This window comes from Calonectris borealis, chromosome 8, assembly GCF_964195595.1.
Source record: "Calonectris borealis chromosome 8, bCalBor7.hap1.2, whole genome shotgun sequence".
Taxonomy (NCBI): domain Eukaryota; kingdom Metazoa; phylum Chordata; class Aves; order Procellariiformes; family Procellariidae; genus Calonectris; species Calonectris borealis.
The window spans coordinates 7,532,956-7,553,445 of NC_134319.1; the positions used below are offsets into that span (position 1 = coordinate 7,532,956).

General features: G+C 43.5%; 1 protein-coding gene across 1 annotated transcript in view; it reads left to right on the forward strand.

The window, feature by feature from the left end:
- Positions 1 to 4,425: 4,425 nt before the first annotated feature.
- RAB3B (RAB3B, member RAS oncogene family) overlaps positions 4,426 to 20,490 on the forward strand; it is a 59,347-nt gene continuing 43,282 nt past the window's right edge. Inside the window, exons 1-2 of the mRNA XM_075155784.1 lie at positions 4,426 to 4,541; positions 15,712 to 15,939. Of these exons, the coding sequence (XP_075011885.1) occupies positions 15,712 to 15,939 (228 nt within the window). The 5' untranslated portion in view covers positions 4,426 to 4,541. The remainder of the gene's footprint in view (positions 4,542 to 15,711; positions 15,940 to 20,490) is intronic.

A 20,490-nucleotide genomic window follows, 5' to 3' on the forward strand; every position in this document is an offset into this window, starting at 1 on the left:
AAGATTTGAGTGATCCTCTCCAGGCTGTGACAAATGTCATGGTACAATTTTGTAATGGCTAAATCTGCGGTAGGTTCCTTCAATTAGGGACCAAAAAAAAAAAAAGAGAGACCTCCAACTTCTCCGTTCATAACTATGCTGGAAGCAGGGACTGGCTGACCTGAACGCTTACAGCGTTCCAGGTTGTGACTCAGAACACCAAGAGAGGCTGTCACGCACCACCCCGTGCTGGCACTCGTCCCAGGACGGGGCAGAGTGGCCCATCAAGTAAGGTGCGGGGAGCAGGCAGGGTACGTCCCAGGCATGGGATCACCGAGTGGGTGGGTGCTGTAAAAACAATCGAGCGTTTCTGAGCTGCTCCCAAGTTCTTCTTTCCTCTGACCAGCACAGGTGTCCTCCATTTCCCGTGTCCCTGCCGTGATGTGGGGGATGAAAGGGAGACAACTTCCTAGAGTTTCCCCCCTCTCAAAAGGGCATGATCCCATTGCTGCCACTCCAAGCCAGGGCAAGGGAGCAGAGGCCCACAGGAGCTGCGGGAGGAGCCAGGGCAGGGCTGAAAGGGCAGGATAGTCTGGACTGAATTTGGCTAAGGCTATAGGTAACTGGTTGCTGGTTAGAGATCGTTTGTTGGTATATACTCATTTTTGGACCATTTTGCACATGCACAGCATGGCGTAGGTAGATGTGCTGCAGAAATATTAATTGATAATAGGTGCAGATGTTCTCCCCGCTTTCTGAGCATGTTTCAGGACACAACATCACATGCTGTGCATAAAAAGCTGCATTGGCAGCGCAGTCAAATTTGGATGTCACTTTATTGTGCTATTTCTAATATAATGAACAGTTTTCAAAATCCCATTTGTAAGGATTTATGTGCATTAGCCTTGTTAAAGACAATGAAATTCGCACACGTCTTGAGGACACAGCATGGGGCATGCATGCTGTCTATTCCACACTGAACTGAAGAAGCCCCTGGGTGAATGCTGCCTATTCAAATAAGGGGGATTTTGTTTTCTCCTTGCGGTTGGTGTGTTTTCACCTAGCTTCCCAGCTGGTAATGAGCTGAAACTGCTGCTCTGTGTGCAAACTGTGCTTCTTTGGGATACAACTTTGTCCATGTATGCCCAATGCTTATGATGAGCTTAGACAATGAGTCTTTTAGGCTCAGAGTCATTAGTATTATTACTACTTACAGCATTGCACACAGCAAATCATCATCCTTGATTTAAGTGCTGTGGTGCTGCTCTTGCTGTAGTAATAAATAAAGCAATAAATAAAATACTGTTTTTAGAAAAAAGGGAACTGAAAAGATTAAAATTGTTTCCTTAGGTCAATTGCACTGTGTGAGGATGCAGTAACTTGAATTAGAAACGTTGGAAGAGTAGTAGAGTACGCATATCGTGCTTGATAAATGTGCTCGCATGACTGCTGTCAGGGAGTCAGATAGATCCCCATGTCAGAAAAGAAGATAAAGCATAACATCTGCTCTTCCCTTCCACCTCTGTGGGCTTGTGGGACTTCTCTCCTGTTCCCTCATTTGCCCATCCATAAATGTAACATAATACAGACCTCCCTTACTGGATGTTGTGTAAGCAACTCATGACCGTACAACGTTAAATGCTGGAAGGGAAGTGCACTAGGAGACCTAACAATATTCACTTCATAAATTATGGAGTGACGCGGCTAAATGTGGCTAAACAAAATGATAGAAAGAATCACTACAAATTTCGCTGTCTTCTAATTACCTGGGTGCATCCCTTCTTCTCTCGGTTAGCCCTGACTGAGAACAGGCTTTTATAATGCTCCAGTGCAGCTGGATATAAACACTGGCATTTCAGGGACGGCGTGAAATCTGGAAATGCCTGTGGAAGTTAGGCTGAACAGTGGCTCTGTGCCTGTCATGGGATGTTAAATCAGACGATCGCTAAGCAGATGCCTAAGTGAGCCTAAGTTATATAAGATGTAGGTGTCTGCCCATGACCACTTGCCTTCCATGTTGGTGCTTCATAGGGCTGTTGGCTCGCGATGCTTTTCTAGATTGAGCATCAGTCAGCAGGCAGAGGGAAAAGCATTATCACCATCACCACAGGCACCGTGTTGGGTGGAGTGGAAGTCAGGTTTTAGAAGAGACAGAAAACACGTTTCCCAGAGCAATGAGAGGATTGCAAGGAGCTAAAAAGACTTTTGTAGGTGTCAAGCCCTTGTTAGGCCTGTTAAGCTCTTTGAAATAACTATTGTAACGAGTCTGGGATTTGGTTACAGTATTGATTATTTCAAGTTGCCTACACAAAGCTGATACCTTGCTTAAGGCTTAAATCAGGGCCTGGCTTATATAACAATATTTTTAGTTGGGGTCTTGATGGCAAATAAAGATTGTCATTCTAGATGAGAGTAGAAAATCACTCCGATGCTGGGTAGAATTGTCCCCTGGGTCACCTGGCAGATAGCTCTGACTTGAATAAAATGTAGAAGCTGTATGGCATCTGTGATCTGCAGTGAGAAAGCATGTTCCTCGAAGCTTCTCTGCAACTCTCCTGTGGTTACTTCTAAAATGCAGACCTTGGCTATACACTAGTTATGTAGCACTGCCACACTCTTTGGACTTCTACATTCTCACAGTACTGTTAACTAGTCAACTAACCTGGGGAAAATGTAGCAATAAAAGCAATTTACAGACTCCTTTAAAGTGGCTGAACTGTTACAAAGCTAAAGCTTGTCCAAGGGCTGGTTGAATGTCGTGGTTTAACCCCAGTCAGCAACCAAGCACCACACAGCCGCTCGCTCACCTTCCCCCACCCCTGGTGGGATGGGGAGAGAATCGGAAGAGCAAAAGTAAGAAAATTCATGGGTTGAGATAAGAGCAGTTTAATAGTTGAAATATTAGAATAATAATAATAACAACAACAACAACAACAACAACAACAACAACAACAATATTGTAATGAAACGTAAAACAACAAGAGAGAGCGAGGAACAAAACCCAGGGGAAAAAAAAAAAACAAGTAATGCAACTGCTTACCACCTGCCAACTGACGCCCAGCCAGTCCCCGAGCAGCGATCGCTGCCCCCCAGCCAACTCACCCAGTTTATATACTGAGCTTGACATCATTCGGTATGGAATATCCCTTTGGCCAGTTTGGGTCAGCTGTCCTGGCTGTGTCCCCTCCCAACTTCTTGTGCATCTGGCAGAGCATGGGAAGCTGAAGAGTCCTTGACTTAGTGTAAGCACTACTTAGCAACAACTAAAACATCAGTGTGTTATCAACATTATTCTCATACTTAATCCAAAACACAGCACTATACCAGCTACTGGGAAGAAAATTAACTCTGTCCCAGCTGAAACCAGGACATTGATCTACAAGCCAGTCCAAAGATGGTTACTGAAGATCACCAGATGTCCAAATAGCTTTTACAAGTAGACAAAGTGATCTCTGTCCTGTCTGGGCAGTGTCCAAGCTGAGTCAAAGTGCTGCACGTCAAACACAACGGCACACTGAGCAGGAAGGGAACGGTGCTCTGAGGGATGCAGAGGCGCCTGCGCTCCCCAATTTTAGAGCCCTGAGTGCAGAGGTGGTCCCTGGAGGCTGCTTAACTAGTCAACAAGAGAAGTTATGAACTCTGCAACTCTGGTATCTTTAGTTGGCTCCTGCTCTGGCCTCCCATCACAAGGAGCCACTTTCTCCCAGGGCCGATGAAGAACCTTGCCTTTGTGCTTAGGCACTTGCTTAAAGCCCAGCAGTGGGAAAACACGCTGCCATCTTTGCTGGCTGTTTGGGAACACTTCATTAGTTATATCAGACATATTTTGTTCACTTTCTCTAGTGGATCATCTCTGAAAGCTGTTTTAGTTTCCCAGCAAGGGATAGGCCACCATCAGGTCTCTGATTTGGAACTTGGGGTCTGTTTGTAGGATTTTAAAGAGGGTCTGCTGTAACCACTTCATCAGACCTCCTTCAGACAAGCAATTTAGAGAGATCACAGCCACTGCCTCGTTTGTTTTGTCTTCTCACAGTAGAGATGTAGTTCCTGATGCCACAGCCACTATCACTAGGCTTCAGCGTTAACAGTTCTACTGAACTGAATTCCAGACCGCGTAGAGAGTGCGACAAGAACGACAACTTAGGGTCGCCCCTGGGACGGCGTTCCCTGCCACCGGCGCTCCAGGAACGCCTGAGGTGATTCACGTCCCCGGGGCGGGAGCAGGGCACGGGGCGGGGGCGGAGGGCGAGCACCTGGACGGGGCCCCCGGAGGGCTCGGGCCTCTGCCTTCCTGCCTGCCTTCCTCCCACTGGCGGCTGGCGCCCGCTCCCTGCGGCGCGGCGCACGGCTGGGACACCCCCTCACCCCCCGCCGGGGCTCCCGCGCTCCAGCCCCGCCGTTCCCAACCGGCCACCGCACCCCCTCGCCCGCCGCGGCTCCGCCCCCGGGGCCGCCCCAGGTGCCGGCGGGGGGGCGGCTCCCGCCACGCGAGCAGCGGCCGCGGGACCGGCACGGCTCGGCTCGGCTCGGCTCGGCTCGGCGCTGCCGCTCCTCCGCCTCAGGTAAGAGCCGCGGCCCCGCGGAGGGGGGGCTTCCTCCCGCGGCGGTGCACGCCGTCGGGGCGCAGCCTTCCCCGTCGAAAGTAACGGTGAGGGGGGACGGGGGGGGGGGGCGTCGCCCCCCTCAGGCTACCGCTGCGGGGCGGGAACCGCGCTGCGCCTCACCTCACCGCACCGTCCCCGCCCGGCCCCAAAAACTCTTCCCGCCTTCCTCGGTCCCGAGCGGCGGGGTTGTCCCCGGGCTCCGCGGGACGGCGGCGGGAGGCCAGGGCAGGTGGCAGGAGTGCCCCGGCCCCCGAGGAGCCCCCGCGGGGCGGGCCTCGGCTGCGGTGCCGGTGGGTGCCCGGCAGGCAGCGGCTGGCGGGATGGGTGCTTTGTGCCCCCGAGGTGTGGTGTGAAAGGCAGACCCTCAAGAGCGACGGGGAGGAGAAGGTAACAGCAGTTACATCTCTAAAATAAATACTTACCAGCAACGAGAGGTGATCTAATACTGCTTTATCTTTAAAATGTCCTGAGCGGGGGGGCAGGCTGGAGACCGGGGCCTTCCCGGCTGTTTTCCAGCTGGTGTGTAACCTTTGTCAGCTCCTGTCACCCCGGGCGGTTGTTTTCTGCTCAGGGAGTTGCAGCGCTTAAAACCAAAAACTGTATATGGCAGTAAAACAAAGTGCCGGGAAACGCGGGATTTTGTGTTTGTTGTTGCTGCTGTTTGAAGGGGAGAGACCTGCTGCTGCCGGACTGCACGGCTTCGCTCGGCGCTCGCTGCAGAACACCCACCCGCAGATCTGCTGTTTTGCCATACAGGTGGAAGAACGGACGTGCGGGCTGTGTGTACATCCATGCTGCCCTATAGCAGTAGACACTGAGCCCGTTTCATGAAGCCAAACAGATCAATCATTCTAATTTAATTCATAAAAAGCATAAACTCTCCAATTTCTCCAGTTTATGCTGTACAAAATACATGTGGTCTTTTTGCTGTATGTTCTGAGACTATGCATTAGTTTTTCCCCGATGTTTTCTCTGTGCTTGCCAGCAGCAAGGCAGTGTCATCTGATGCGCACGGTAACATCGTGCTGTGGGATCGCAGGCAATATCGCTAACATCGGCACAAGCGTTTCCACCTTTTTGCCTCCCAAGGTTCTGTCTTCACGCTGTCCTTTCCTTTTTACGGCATGAGCAGTGGTGTGTTTGTGCAGTGCATCAGGTTGATCTGACCTAAATTAAGACTAACCGGACCAAAAAAAAAAGGGGGGGGGTGTTTAATTTTAACCTGGATTTTCCCTTGGCCTGAGGCAATATGATTGTGGCCTCAGAAGTTTAATTCATGCTTCTGCACACTTTCTTGGTTGGCAAACCTGCATTGTTCCTCATTGCTTGCTCCAGACCCAGTGCTGCACTCTCAGTTGTGCTAATAACAGTTTGCGGGGCTTCATAATAGTCTGGATTAGCTCCGGGTTCAAATAAACCTCCTCTTTTAAGTGGTTTTATTTTCCTCCCTTTCCCTCCCAAGGTAAAAATGTCAGTGGAACTATAGTCTTGATCTGTGTATTTGAATCTGTACCCAGATGATGGGAGCACTGGTATTGGATTATAGTGGGTACAAGATCGAAACCATATGCTGCCATATGTAAGTGTGTAACTAAAAAGCTTTTATTTCCTGGTATTTGTGCTTGCAATCCTGGAAATGGTTGTATATGCATGTACTGAGACCTTGGTGTGATCACTGCCTTCAGGACTCTTTTATCAGGACAATTTGTAGTATGAGTCAGAAGAGAGGCAAATAAACTAATCTTTAAATTGAGCTTCCTTTCCAATTTTGAAAAACTGTACTGCCCTCTTTGCAGATCTGATACATTTTCGGGTAACAAATTAAGAAGACTTACTAGCTTTAGGTTTTAATAGCAGTAGTTCTTGCTACACCTATGTGTAGCAAACCAATGCATGTAGTATTCATTAGCATGCTAGTTGTCATTATCATGTAATAGTCATGTTAGTTGACTTGCATGTGTTTCAGATAGTTTTTTCCTACTTTCATTTTCACATGATCTGATGCAGCCCCAGATCAAGATGGGCGGCTCACAGCGTCACATTTCAGGGTCTTGCATCATGCTGGGTGGTCGTAGTGCCAGGGAAGGGCACTCATGTCCACCTAACCCTCCCCAGCAGGTCCATGTCTGTTCTTTGTTACTAGTTCGGCCTGAGGAAGTAGTTTTTTCTGAGGCAGTTCTCAATGGCTAACATTGAGAAATGTCCTCAACTGGTAATTTCGGGTATGCTTCTCGCTGTAAAAATGTATCTTGGATTTATAGTTCTGCAGTACTTAGTGAGCTCTTGTAAATGTCTGCTTAGCTTACTGCAGCGCGGTAGTATTTGATCTTTGACGTAAGCCATAAGACTTATGTTTGGAAGTATTAGCTAATTAAAACATGGGAATTTGTGAGGGCGCTTGTTCTAATCCCGGTTAGCAGGTGGCTTACTTCACAGCACAGAGAACATCATAGCACCAAGAAACGAGGTAGCTTGTTCATCACAGATTTTCTGCTTGGAGGAGGAGGACAAAAGGCAGCAAATTAAACTTCTCTTGCACTGCAGAGGCATCCTGAGCTGGCCCTGTCTCCGTGTGGTTCTGGTTTACAGATGGTTACTACAAGACAACTCCAGTCTCCAGTCACCGGCTTTGGTCAGGACAGCAGCTTGCTCTTACCTGTAAATGAAAGGTTTTAGACCTGGTGATGCAGAAAAATCTGTAACTCTGTCTCTTGCACAGTGGTGGAGGAGTGTCTACCTGCATCTGCACGTGGCTGACTCTAGCTCCAGATAGTATGAGTTCCATGATGTACCTGAACTTGACTTATCTTCCACCACCGTGGGAGGGCATGGTCACGGCTTCCACCGTGGAGGGCGGTATCCCAATGCAGAACGTAGCTGTGCCCTGCGTCCAGCTGAGGAAGGATCAGCAGGGTGTTACGTGTGTCTTGTGGCAGAGTTGGTACAGGTTCGTCTTGTGTGCTGCTCTGAGTGCTTTTATGTCACTACTACTTCAGTGTATTCAGCAGTGAGACACTTGGAAGTACTGCACTATTGCCCGTTCGTTCTCGGAGAAACCGAGGCAGAACTGCAAGGCTGGAGAGCTGATGAGAAGGGGACTGAAGTCCGTTATCTCGGCCATCGCTGCAATGTTTGTAACAGGAAGCAAGGGCTTTAATGACGCTGTGTTTTGTAATAGTGATCAACCTCTTCAGCTCACGCTGTTCTCCGGAGACAGGGCTGGATTCAGGGTCAGCCTCAGCTAGCAGTTCTGTAGGTGCAGAAATGGGCTGGCTCCTGGGGTTCCCAAACTCAATGGAATACTCAGGGAATTGCAGAAATCTTCTCTGCATCCGCTCCTTAAGGCATAAAGAGGTTGTAAATCTCTTGTTCCATGCGTCCTTTGGGAGAGAGCTAAGCTGGCTCGGTTAGTGGCTCCCCTTTAGAAGGCAAGATCTTTGTACTGTTAAATATTTTTCTCTGTATATTCTGGAGTAGCGTGTTTGCCAACAGGCATGGAACTATGTGATGATAGAAGAGCCACAATGAAAACACTCATAGAAGAGAGTAAAAAATGTGGGAACTTTTATTTCTTTACTTTTTTTGCCATTGTAAAATTAGAGTGACTAATTCCTCCTTCCTGAGAGTTTTGTTGTGGCTCTAAAATGGATTTAAGGATGTTGAACGTTACGCAGGAAATGGGAGAGGCATGGCTCCAGACACAGAGAGACATTTGGCTCAAGGAAATCTTTCTAACAACAGTCCCAGCCTGCTGCCTAACAAAATGTAGTTGTAAAGTTAGACAGTTGATGGGAAAAGGGTGATATCTGCAGGTTCTTGACATTTGTTCCACACCCAGCAAATTCTTAGAGACTTTTTAAAGCCTGTGTTCCCATACCTGAATGGGTAATAATAAATAACCACCTACATTGTTTAGAGGTTTTTATCCTTCAGTTGTCATGCATATATTGAACTCATTTGCAGCGTGTGAATTCTGGACCAAATGCACTACAAACATCTTCTTGCAAAGACTTCTGGACTTATTAATAAATCAATTTTAGTTTTTGCTGTCAAGATGAGGGGCTCACATTTTCAAAGTAATAAATGTAGACTTAATTTTCTTTCTGTTTACACTGTTGAATTATTTTTATTACAGATCTATCAATTAGGTTATCTGGGTGACGCCTCAAAATCAAGTTCTGGACAGTACTGAAGTGCGAGTCAGAGGGGCAGAGGGCAGGGGTGTGAGGACAGGAGGAAACGTAACCTTTACCGAAAAATGTGCAATACTTTGGGCAAGAGCAACGTGCTCTCTTGTTGCCAAGTGAGGTGATTGTCAATTGTGTGGATCGTGAGAAAGGATTTGTCCTTGTTTGATCCAAATTCTGAACTGGAATAGGTGGCTGCAGCTTGTTATTTACATAAGGTCTGAGTTTGTCCACGTGTTTTGGCAGTCTCCACAAGGTAAGATAATGTAAATCAAGACAAAAAATGGTGGTTTACCTTTGTTTACTGGAGAGGAAATGCACCAGAGACAAAGTTGGCCTTTAGATTATATTAGCCATGAAAAAGAGGACTAAATTCTGTTATGTTTTTCTGCTCTAAATCTGGAATAACTATTACTTTAAGGCGGTTATTTTTGTATAGATGTGCTGTAAGGGGGGTTGCAGACATTTCCACGTCCTGTTGCAGTTTGCCTTTGCAGCGCAGTAGACTTTGACCCAGGCTTTGTGCGAAACACCAATCTATAGAGATGTATTTCAGCTGCTCCTTGGTTCCATTTACTTTGCTGCCTTTCTGCAGGAAAGGTGCAACGATTCCTATCTGAGGTTTTGCATCCGCTTGTAGGATTTATCTGGAACTTTTATTTTTAGATTAATCTAGATAATGTCCCTTTAATAAATGTTAAAGTGATGGCTCCAAATATCTGCTGTTGTCTTAATATCTGTCACTAACTCAAGCGCTGTTTCTGGTCTCTTTGTACGCTACAGGGCTTTCCCCTTTACCTTCAGTGAAGGAAGCTCGGACCTTTGCACAGCAGCGCGTTCACAGTCTTACCTGCCTACCCATTAGTCTCTTACATAATATTGTCATTATCCATCTTTACCGTAAACATTGTAATCCTTTTGCTTCTACATCGCAGGTTCAGCAGTGTGACCACTCTCTTGATTCATATACTCACAGCAAAGCCTCCATCTGTCTCATGGATTATAGATCTAAATTGGTAACTATCACTTGCTTGCAATATTTATTAGCAGTTATGTTAATTGCTCGTACTATGTTTTCTGCTTCTGATAAATCTCTCTTGTAGTACTGGTATTTGTATAAGACTCCTTAAGGTCACGGCCTTATTTCCTTTATGAGCTTTATTCTTAGGACAGCATACATTGGCTGTAAAAATATTCTGTTACTTGATAGAAATTTGATTCAGGATTTAATTTAATTCTTGAAAAAGAAAAACAAAAAAAATTTTTTTCAGATGACAGAGCACATAAAGGAGTGAGTTTTAGACCTGTAATTTGTGGATTAGAGTATTTTTAATGTAGATGCACTTTCTAAGACTTCTGGGGAAAAAAACCCCACAAGGTATTAACTCTCTTGAAAAGAAGTTACGCTGCACCTCAGTCATGTCTCTCATGGCTTACTGCTAAGCTGTAAATGTTAGAGATGAAGAATTTTTTTGGTTTAGCTACTTTTTGTTTCTTACCTACCACATAACTTACAGAATAGTTTCCACATTCTTTTAGCATCTTCAGAGCTGTCTACAATGCTCCTGTCCTATGTTTCTATAAGAGCCTTGGCAGATGTGTGATCTATTCAACTTTAGCACAATGTATTGACTTTAGCACTATGTACGTGGGTTTTTTTTTAACTTCTACCTTTATTTAGCCTCATGATTTCTGCTTTTACTAAATGAGGGTATCTATTAATATCTTTTCATTCTTCCACATTCCTCAGTGCCTATGGATAGCCAGGAGTCTACCAGGTACAGCTGTGTTTGTGACTGTGCCCCTTCTCTTGTTGCCTGCTGTTACCACTTCCTTCTAGACGGATAGTCGTTAACTCCTTTTCTCTGTTGGCTGATCTTGAGCACTGGAACTCAGGAACAATAAAATGGAAGTAAGAAATAGGAAGTTTGGACTCTGAAATAAAGGGATGGTTTAACACTGGTAGCTCTGTAAGGCAGTAAAATAGTATGTCGGGAGAAACAGCAAAGGCTCAGTTGCTGAACACACACAAAATGAGGCTGGACTCAGCCTGGAGTAGCATGCTGTCATAAGATTTTTGACTCTTAGAAATATAGAGGGGTGGTTTCACCCCCATCTTCTCATCTGCCTAATAAAAGAAATGTGTGTGTGCTTGCGGATGATGATGAAACAGTTAAATAGTCACATTTAAATTGGCACTGGTCCTATATAACACAAAACGTAGTAAATTTCAGTTTTGGCTTTAAAAATAAAGCAGTGACATATTAAAATATGTTTTTACTGTTAGAAATGCACAGAACTTGTAATATACAGAATATACAGGTTCATAACAAGTTGAAATTGCAGATATGTCTTTGTGTATAATTTGAAGCATAAGTTCCATCAGTGTGACCACGTTTCACGGTTAACTGAGGTGACTGACAGCAGACAAGGAGACCCTTTTCCAAAGGCAATTCAAACTTCTTCCTCACAATGTTGTGACAGAGAGCGGGATGTGGAAACAGCCGTGTCTGTGAACAGACCCATGCGGTTGCTAATGCCTAAACTTCCAAGGTAATGATCAGATTTCTTGTTTCTTGTCTGTGAGTGGATAGAGAAGAACAGCCTTCCGTTAGTTTGTGGCCAAAATGATAAAGGCTGGAAACACTTGAATCCAGCATTATTTTTTTTCTGGAAATGAATGGATGGCAAGATATGTCAGTTGATTTCTAGCCAACACCATCAGCTTTAGACATGTACTGCTTTTCACTGAAGCTGGCTTTAGGCAGTAAATACTGCAGAAGTGGGGCAGCAGTGACCACTTCTAGTGATTTGTAAGAGCAGTAACACTTTGATGGTTCGTGTTGCACTGCAAAACTGTTTGATTCTTCACCATGATGCTGGTCACAAATTAAAGAGCACAGCTGTGTGGAGCCATCTATGTGACACATTTCAGTGAGTACTGAAAGCAGTGAAGACTGGTTTCCCATGGAGGTGTCTTATGGTGATAGGCTTCTTTTTTTTAAACTTCATTAGACCAAAATAGAAAATAAAGGCAGGAGAAACACCTTGACTGAGGAACGTATTCTTTGGTGGCTAATAAGCTCTGATTAAGATTTTATTGCTTTAGAGCATTTGTAGCATCCTCCTCCTACGTGGTTTCTCTGTCTAATAAAAGACGAGGTCACACTGCAGGCTTTTTCCTCAACAGGGAAATAATAAGGTATCTCATAGCTACGTAACTGCCTATTCTCACAAAATATGGGGAAAACAGGTTGTCGATATTAGTATGCTCTTAGCTATAAAGAAGTGGGATACCCAGGCAAAGAACTAAAAGATGCAAGGTCTCATACTGAAGTGTTCTCACGGACAGTCTGATTGGCAGCTTTTTCTTCTCCTGTGTAATGGGTTTTCTGTAACGTAGCTAAATCTTTCCTGTATAGGTATTTTCTCGAGGGTTATTCCAGGGCAGTCAAAATGGAAACAGTCATGAACCTCTCTTTTGCGCTCTGCGTGCCAGTCATATTTGACTTCGTCTTCTGTAACAAAACCCTAATTGGTCTGCATGTGCTGGTAAAACAGCAGAGAGACGCTGCAGTATTTGGAGTCATCCTAAGCAAAGAGCATATGTAGTTGTGTACCCCGAGAGCAGGGGGTTACGCTGCCAACTAAACGTCCTTTCACCAAGGAGGGAATAAACTCCTCTGGGAGCGATGGCTGTGCGAGCTGTTCTGATGAGTTGGGCAGGAGCTGCCTGACATGGACATGTCGTAACCTCTTCCCTCCGCTGCTGATGCTGAATCTCCACCAGGTGCGGAGGGCCCGCAGGAGATGTGATTTCGTGGACCTTTCTCTCAGTAGCATAGCAACTGCCATCGCTTCCCACCGCTCGGTCCCCTCCGCTTGGCTCCCTCAGCTGTGCTGGATCAGGAACTGAACCAACTTTAAAAACAGCCCTGCAAAACAGGAGAAGTTGTAGGAGGATTTATTTTTAACTGGGATCTCTGTTCTCTGAACCATCTCTCTGCATGGTCCTCAGGACTGGTGTGACCAGGGAGCGCTTGGAGCAGGGGTGGGTCAACAAGTGGGGAAGAGGGAGGGAGCGGAGGAGAACTGGGAGAAAGATCTGCTGGTTCCTGGCTTCAGGACTCAAGCACAGATCCAGGGGCGGCCCTGTGAACGCTTTCAGCCCAAATGCTGGTGGTGTACAGCTTCAGTAATGATCTGCAATCAGAGGAGTAATCAGTAATTAGTACTAAAGTCCCTTCAGTTTCACTCTATTGACCAGAGGAGAGGAAAGGGAAAAGTCAAATTTAAGCAAGGGGATGGAATTTTCTTTGAAATTTTTGTCTCCGCTGCCTCTAATGATTCAGGGAGCCGGCCTGCAGCATCTGCAGCGTGGCACGGCGGCACGCGCAGGCCAGCGAGCGTTGTGCTTCTATGACAACAGCCCCGCGTTCTGTGCAAGTATCATTTCATCTGATTTTCTGCGTTGTGCTTCTAACAAAGCTGCTCGAGCTGGCCGCATTCTGTAATTGCTTTTTAACTGACATCTGAAAGCCACATTTGTAGCCAGGTACACTTTTGATTGTAGCAATCTAGGGGGGTTAATAGAAGCAGCAGTGTTTCATTTAAAAGATCAGCTTGGAGTGTGTGGACGGATTCTGTGAAGGCAGGGGTAAAAAGAAGATATTGATTCCTGTATGATTAGTGGAATATTTCTTTGTTAAAGGTCTGCCTCTGAATCTTTAAGTGACTAGGCTTCAAGTGTTGAGGGCACCTCACTTTTCTCAAGCCTCTGTGAGTGGAATGGAGAAGTAGAGATTTTTAATTTTTTTTTCTTCTTTTGTAAGTGCACATGTGTTCTCAGAGGCATTTGTGGACATTATGTATGTGTATGAGGAAGATAAATTACTCAAACAGAGAACTTCTTACTGTCTTCCACTTTGGTGATGGTACAAATCAACTAATCATCTGGATTCATAATTTTTGCAGCTGTGATTTCTAACATTTGAACAGAGGCAGTGAGTGCTTTGGCCTGAGTGTGTGTCTGGAAGTCAGTTGGATGTTGAATTCTTCATTTTAGAAATTCCTGTTAAGAACCGCAAAGCATGAGTAGAAGAGCCCTTTTCTGACACGCTGGTGAGAAGAAAATTTGTGCTTGGGTTTTCTGGAGTGCTTGCAAAGGACTGTAGTCTTACTGAATAGCAGCTGAAGTTCAGAAGAGTGTGTATCAGAATTGTGTTGTATCCTTCAGAGAATCACTTGTGGGAAGATTTTACTGCATTCAGTGCAGCTGTTGACTATTGAGCTATGGATAAAGTTCTTCAGAAACTGTCCTTGTTAATGCAATCTGTGAACGAAATGTCTGCTGCACCAGCCCTTTTCTGTGTGAGAAAGTTGCATGTGTTTAGTCAGCGATAAACTGTCATGCATATTTTACTGATGTTTAAAATGGGTTGGTTTTGATTTGTTTCCCCTCTGTTGGGAATTTAAGTTAAATTGTCATCCCAATTTAAATCGCCTTTGGACAGCATTTTGGTTTATAGCTGTTTAACTACAGCGAGTTTTGAACTGTTTGGTTTGTTTTTGTTTTGTTTTTTTTTTTCAGTGAGTCAGTGAAGTCCTGTGTGCAGGTGAGGCTTGCTAAGAAGGAAAGTATTTGGGCACATGGTGAGAGTAGACTTTGGTGGGAGTTTTGTTCCTAAAAATGCCCGCGAAACTGAGTTGAGGGGAAAATTAACTTATTTCTTTGGATGCCGGGGGAAGAAGAGACTTCAGTCTCCACTCAGTGCTTTCTGACACGGCACACAAGTAGCACATGTCCTAGTTTGGACGAGTAGCTGCTAATCAGACCCGTGCTGTCGTTGCCCCAGTTTACACAACCCCGTGACTGGTTATAAGGAGCTGAGACCTTTGCTTGTTTGATGTGGGGTAAATTTTGAAACAGCATTAGAGTTTAAAAGTGTGGTATATCTGTTAAAAGGTAGAGTTTCCTTTTTCTTCTCTCTGGAGTAATTTGGTCTGTGTAGTTGTCTTCTGCTTTGTACAAACAGAGATGAAAAGTCAGGGCCTTGCCTTCTCCCATTTAGTGTCTGAGCTGCATACGTTAAAGCAGCCAGGGCTGCTCAGTGAGTTCCACCCGTCTTGATATTTCAGATTCCGCAGTTGTTTTTTTGGTTTCTGAATCCAGTTCAGGGTCACAAGAGAAGGAGGGATCTCTGAGGCTGCATCTTCCCCCCTCCCCACCCCACTAACGTCCCCAACTCTCATGTCCCCATAATAAAAAGTGATAATTTATCTGTTCCAAGTGCTGCCTGGAGCCCCACTGAGGCCTCATGTTTTATGCAGGTGCTGTTTATTTTAATTGCAGTCTTGAGGGTAGATAGGTTTTGGATGGATTAAAAGTTTTCAGCTGAAATTCCTGGTGTTTCATCTTCTCCCATTGCCTTTTTTTTTTTTTCTTCTGTAAATGTGCATGTGCTAGAAATGTGCAGATTTTCCTTAGTAGTCATAAAAGGAATTATTTAGGTTTACCTGCCTTGAAGGCTGCTTAATGAATTGCATAGTTGGATGCACTGTCAAAGATTTTAGTTCATGGTTGCAGTACTCCAGTTTATTGGAGCAACAGAAGTGGCACCCTGCCACAGGAGTAAAGAATGCTGTTTCCCCACTAGTATTTGAACAATCTGCAATAGCCATCTGTTATTCTTTTAAACACAAAGCGGTGCAACAGGTGTATTTCTTGGGTTTGGAAATCTTACCAGTACAAGTGGATAATAGAAATTTAAAGCCAGGATTTAAAAGAAGATTTCAAGGTGTGTTTCTCTTTATTCAGCAGATATAGTGGTTACGATATTAGAAAGAAGAGAGATAAACTAAACATATGGTACACAGTTAAGGAAAACAAATGCCGAACTGCTCTTAAATCTGTTCTTTTTTAATGTTTGTCGTTTTCTTAGATGGCTTCAGTAACAGATGCCAGATACAGGCAGAAAGATACTTCAGATCAAAATTTTGATTACATGTTCAAACTCCTGATCATTGGCAACAGCAGCGTGGGTAAAACATCCTTCCTCTTCAGATACGCCGACGACACTTTCACACCAGCCTTTGTTAGTACAGTAGGAATTGACTTCAAAGTGAAAACGGTTTATAGGAATGACAAGCGGGTGAAACTGCAGATTTGGGTAAGTGCCAGCATTTTCAAAAATGCTTTAGATTAATCACAGCAAACATATGATGGTAAAAAAATAGCTTGTTTGGAAGTAGATTTTTGGATTAATACAGATTTTGATTGTTCATAAGTTTTATGTGGTTGTATCATTTTTATCCCTGCAGTATAGCTGAGTAAGTTCTCTTCATATTGCTGTCTCGCTCAACTGGTGGGACTCCTGATATGTTCTTAAGCAGCTGCTCTATGTTCTCAGGAGTCAGTGTACTATTAAACTACAACAAACCCAACGCGGATCTGGAGCCCTTTAGTAGCGCTTTTTGAGCGAGCACTAATAGGTGAAGAAATTCAGTGAGCACTCAGTGAGTGAACTCTACACATAGCTTCTACTATCAGCTTATGTCCTCCAAATAAGATACTTGTATCTTGCTGCAACTCATGTACCTGCTCAGCAGTGCCCAGCCAGCTCACTTCACCCACCCAGGGTTCCTCAGGGGGAGGAGAGAGGTGTGCTTCAAACCATCTCTGCTGACACGACTTCTTGGTAAATCAAATGGGAAGAGAACTTGTGCAGGTAAGCTGGAGGCTCCCTCTGCTCAAACACCCAGTCATGGGACATTTTCAGCCTTTTTGAATTACAGCATCCTAACCTAGTTAAAACCTAGGTTAAAAAAAAAAAAAAAAAGAGTTCCTGAGCTGCAGAGTGGCAGACTAAGGCCAAGCAATTGTCAGTAGCTCATGATGTTCCTTTTTATGGAAAGCAGGTGTTTTCTTTTATTCTACTTGCTGGCAAATGGCGTAAACTCTACAGTGCAAATGCAGTTTATCCTGATGGTGCTTAAACCCTCCGTGTCCCAGTGAATTACTCAGGGTGTTTAAAAAACCTAGGCTCAGATTGCTGTGTTCTAAAGTACCACGGCACTTCCAGTTAGCAAGATTCTTCTCTTCTGTTTTGCATAAAAGGAAGAGATCTCAAATAGAAGATATGAGGCTAATATTCTCTTAAACAATTTCAAAGGAGTACGCTTACTAACTCGAAGTAGCTGCCTACTTAGTGGCTTCTCCCACAAGTTAAGCTTAAAGTTCAGACTTGAAGATGACCTGAAACTGTATAGCATTTCTACCCAAATCGTGCCCCAGGTAAGAGCATAGTCTTCTAATTGATCTATACACACTTGATTTATAATTAATCTGTAGTCATTGCATTTAAATGTAATATTATAGTAATCATATTGGGGTTTTTTTATTTATTGTGACTATCTTGAATAGTCACAATAAATTGGTGAGAATCTAAAATGAGGAACTTCTGTTGTTTTGGGTTTTTTTAACTGCAACAATATGATTCATTTTATTTCTGTGTTGCTGGGTGAAGGGTACCACAAATTATTTAATAAAAGATCCTTTTCATGTTGCAGAATTCTGGCATTGAAACTAATGTAGAGAACCTGACGTGAAACGATTTGATTTAATTTAGGGTTTAGGTAATAAGAATGTTTGTATTTCAGGCCCCATAAGCAATTAAAGATGATTTCCATCCAGTTTGTCTTTCTTAATCTTGGAACATGAAATTCTCTAATAAGCTGTGTAAAAGCAAGACAAAAAGCACCATGAAATATTTGGGTTTTTTGCAAAGATACCGGGATGAAAATTAATTAAGCAATAATCTTAATTAAATCTGTTTGAAGGCTTTGGGGGGAAAAAGTCTTTAATAACCTTGAATTTCTTATGAAGAGAGATGTCAAGTGGATTCCTCAGTAGGTCCTATCTATAGAACCTGTAATATTGGAGTTACCAACAACATTGTTGATTTAAAATTTTTTTTCAATAAAAGGTTCATGTAAGTGTTTGACAGTTTCCAGAGTGACTCATGTTCTGTTCTTCTCTCTTTCTGTGCTCCTTGCATGGATCCCTGATGTGAGTCATGATTTAAGGACCTTAACAAAAACATTAAGTGTGTACCTCTCTGAAAACCACAGTATTTGAACTTGTTTACCTCCTGCCTGTCCTGAGACTAAACCTGTAATTTCAATATATTCTTCAGGGTGCATGTAGTAGTAGTGGGGGCCATTAGCATACCAAAACTATGCATTCCTATGTGTAAGAAGGAAGAGTGTTCTTACCAACCTGTCTTCCAATTACTTTTTTTAATGATTTACAGCTGCTAGTGAGTTTCTGTGAGTGTGGGATCCCGCGGCTCCATTGAACACTTGGCTTTTACAACTTTCCAGTTATGTTGACTTTTGTTTTGAATTATGTTCCCCCTAAGCTTGGTGTTAAGTCTTACCTGAATCAGGTTTAGTGTGAAACTAATGTGAAACTAAGCGAAGAAGGAGAAGGTACAAGTGTTTAAATCAACCACTTCAAATGTCTTTATAAAATCCAGAGAGGAGCACTTCTAGGAACCTGTAGTGTTCTCTGCTCTGTGGAGCCAGGTCTCTCTCAATTCGTGGGTGCTTGTGGAGCTCTTAAGTGTATGCAGCTGTGGAGACTGGAGGTGCTCAAGGGCTCTGCACAAATAACCTCGGTTTGTGTCCTACAAATCTCAAGGCAGGAGGGAAGTTGCATCAGCGATTATTGGGACTTTCTACACTGACTGTTGCTGGTGTTGAACGGAAGAGCAGAATATTTGGGTGTAGGACCCCAGCTACAAAGAGTTCCTTGAGTTTTCTTAAAGCTAACAAAAATCCACACTGCTTCCAGTGCCAAGCAGCTGCATATAAAGACTAACAGTGTGTTGCCGTGTCAGTAAATGTCTTTCTGGCCTATCTCATGGTTAAAATCTCCAGTAGAATTTGATGAGCGTTTTTACGCTAGAGATCTAGCTTTTGTGTTTGTGCTGAATTTGAGGAAGTCCGTATTTTGTGAATCAGGATTTGACAAGCTGTCAGGTGTAATGATCAAAAAAGAGTGCTGCTCTGTTCAATTTTGATGTCATTAGCGGCCCTCTTGCTTTCTTGCTTTATTGATATTAACACCTCAATCACCCAAATTGATATTTTAATAAGATTCCTATCAGTTATGCTAGTGAACTAGCAGTCTGGGAAATAATCTGCTTTGAAAAGGCTTGAAAGGAGTATCTCTTGAGTTTGAGAGGAATGGGACACAGTAAAGATATTCATGGTGTTTTTAAGGTAGAATGATAGCTCTGCTGCTAGAGAAAAAAACAGTAAAATGGTCTGGAGAGAGGTTATGTGAAGTAATGTTTTGTGGGGTTCTTTTTTTTTGTTAAAGAACTCCAAGATCAGTTGACTCTGTTTTAATTTCAAGTCTTTTCTGTCTTGTTTAGGAATGGTGGTTTTCTGTAAATTTAATAAATGACCTTTACTGAGAAAGCTCATTTTGTAGTTGAATGAGGTTTGGTAACATTTCTAATTTAAAATATTACTTATGTAAATCTATTAATATATTATGTAGATATTCTGACATCTACATAAATGTAATTCTTGTATTAGATTTTTTTTTATGCCACTGCCATTTGTAATAATACTTTCATATAAAGCATCTCCCTTACTATATATTTGTAGGGAGCCGATTTATATCATCTCTCTGCATGTAGGGTGTACATGTGGATTATTTCTTTCTTGACCAACAGTTTTGTATTCCCAGAGTTGCTAATTACTGATTACTGAAGGAAAGCTATTATATTTTCAGCTAGATATGTTTTTTATTATAAATAAATCTCAAAGGTAACATTATTATATTCTTAGCAAATGCATACAGTTAATACTCAATGCAGCTTTCAGGTTGCCTAGCAGCTAGAGAAGGCCACTTTGTCCAGATTCAGATGGAAGCAGGGCGAATGAATAAAAGTGTTTTTGGTTTTACGTGAGAGCAATACGAGATTTCTTTTTTTTCCTCCTTCTGTGCGTTTGTGTGTCTCTTGGTGGTAAGTAATAATGGTGGTAAGTAGTAACAATGGCAGAACTCTTGAGCAGCACAGCATTGAGGTTAACTGCTGAGGGGCAAACTCTGGTCCTCCACACTGGCCCAGTCTAGGTTAATTCCATGAGCTCTCTGGATAGTAACGCAAATTTACTGATGGAAAATCATTGGCGCTGTTTAGGCCAAAACACTTGCACGCCACAACACTTTGCACACCACAAATTATGTGCTTTGTGTGAGGAATTTCATTACACTTTCATTATACTTTTGTACGGCACCCTGCACAGTGGAGCCTCATTTTTTGTTGCACATACTATAAACATATATTTGATTAATAATAAACATGATTAAATACAGGCTTTGGCAGTTTTGGTGTTACAGTTGAAACTACTTTCAACTTTTTAAAGGCAAATAGAGGTTAAATTTAACTTCAGGTTAAAAGGCAAAAAGGATGTGGTGTTCGGATGGAGACAGCATATTTAGACTGCAGTATGATTTTTCTTTTAAGGTGCTGCTTATCAACTGCTAGGATGAGTATAGCTTTTTCTTTCCCATTACAAAAATGTTTCCATGGCTTAACTGCTGAAACCTGTAGGGGTCTGAGATTAGCTGTATGTCTGAAACACGTTACAGCTTTCAGGCACAGCTGGGAAGAGGGTGCAAAGCAACATCACTCTGGTTTTGT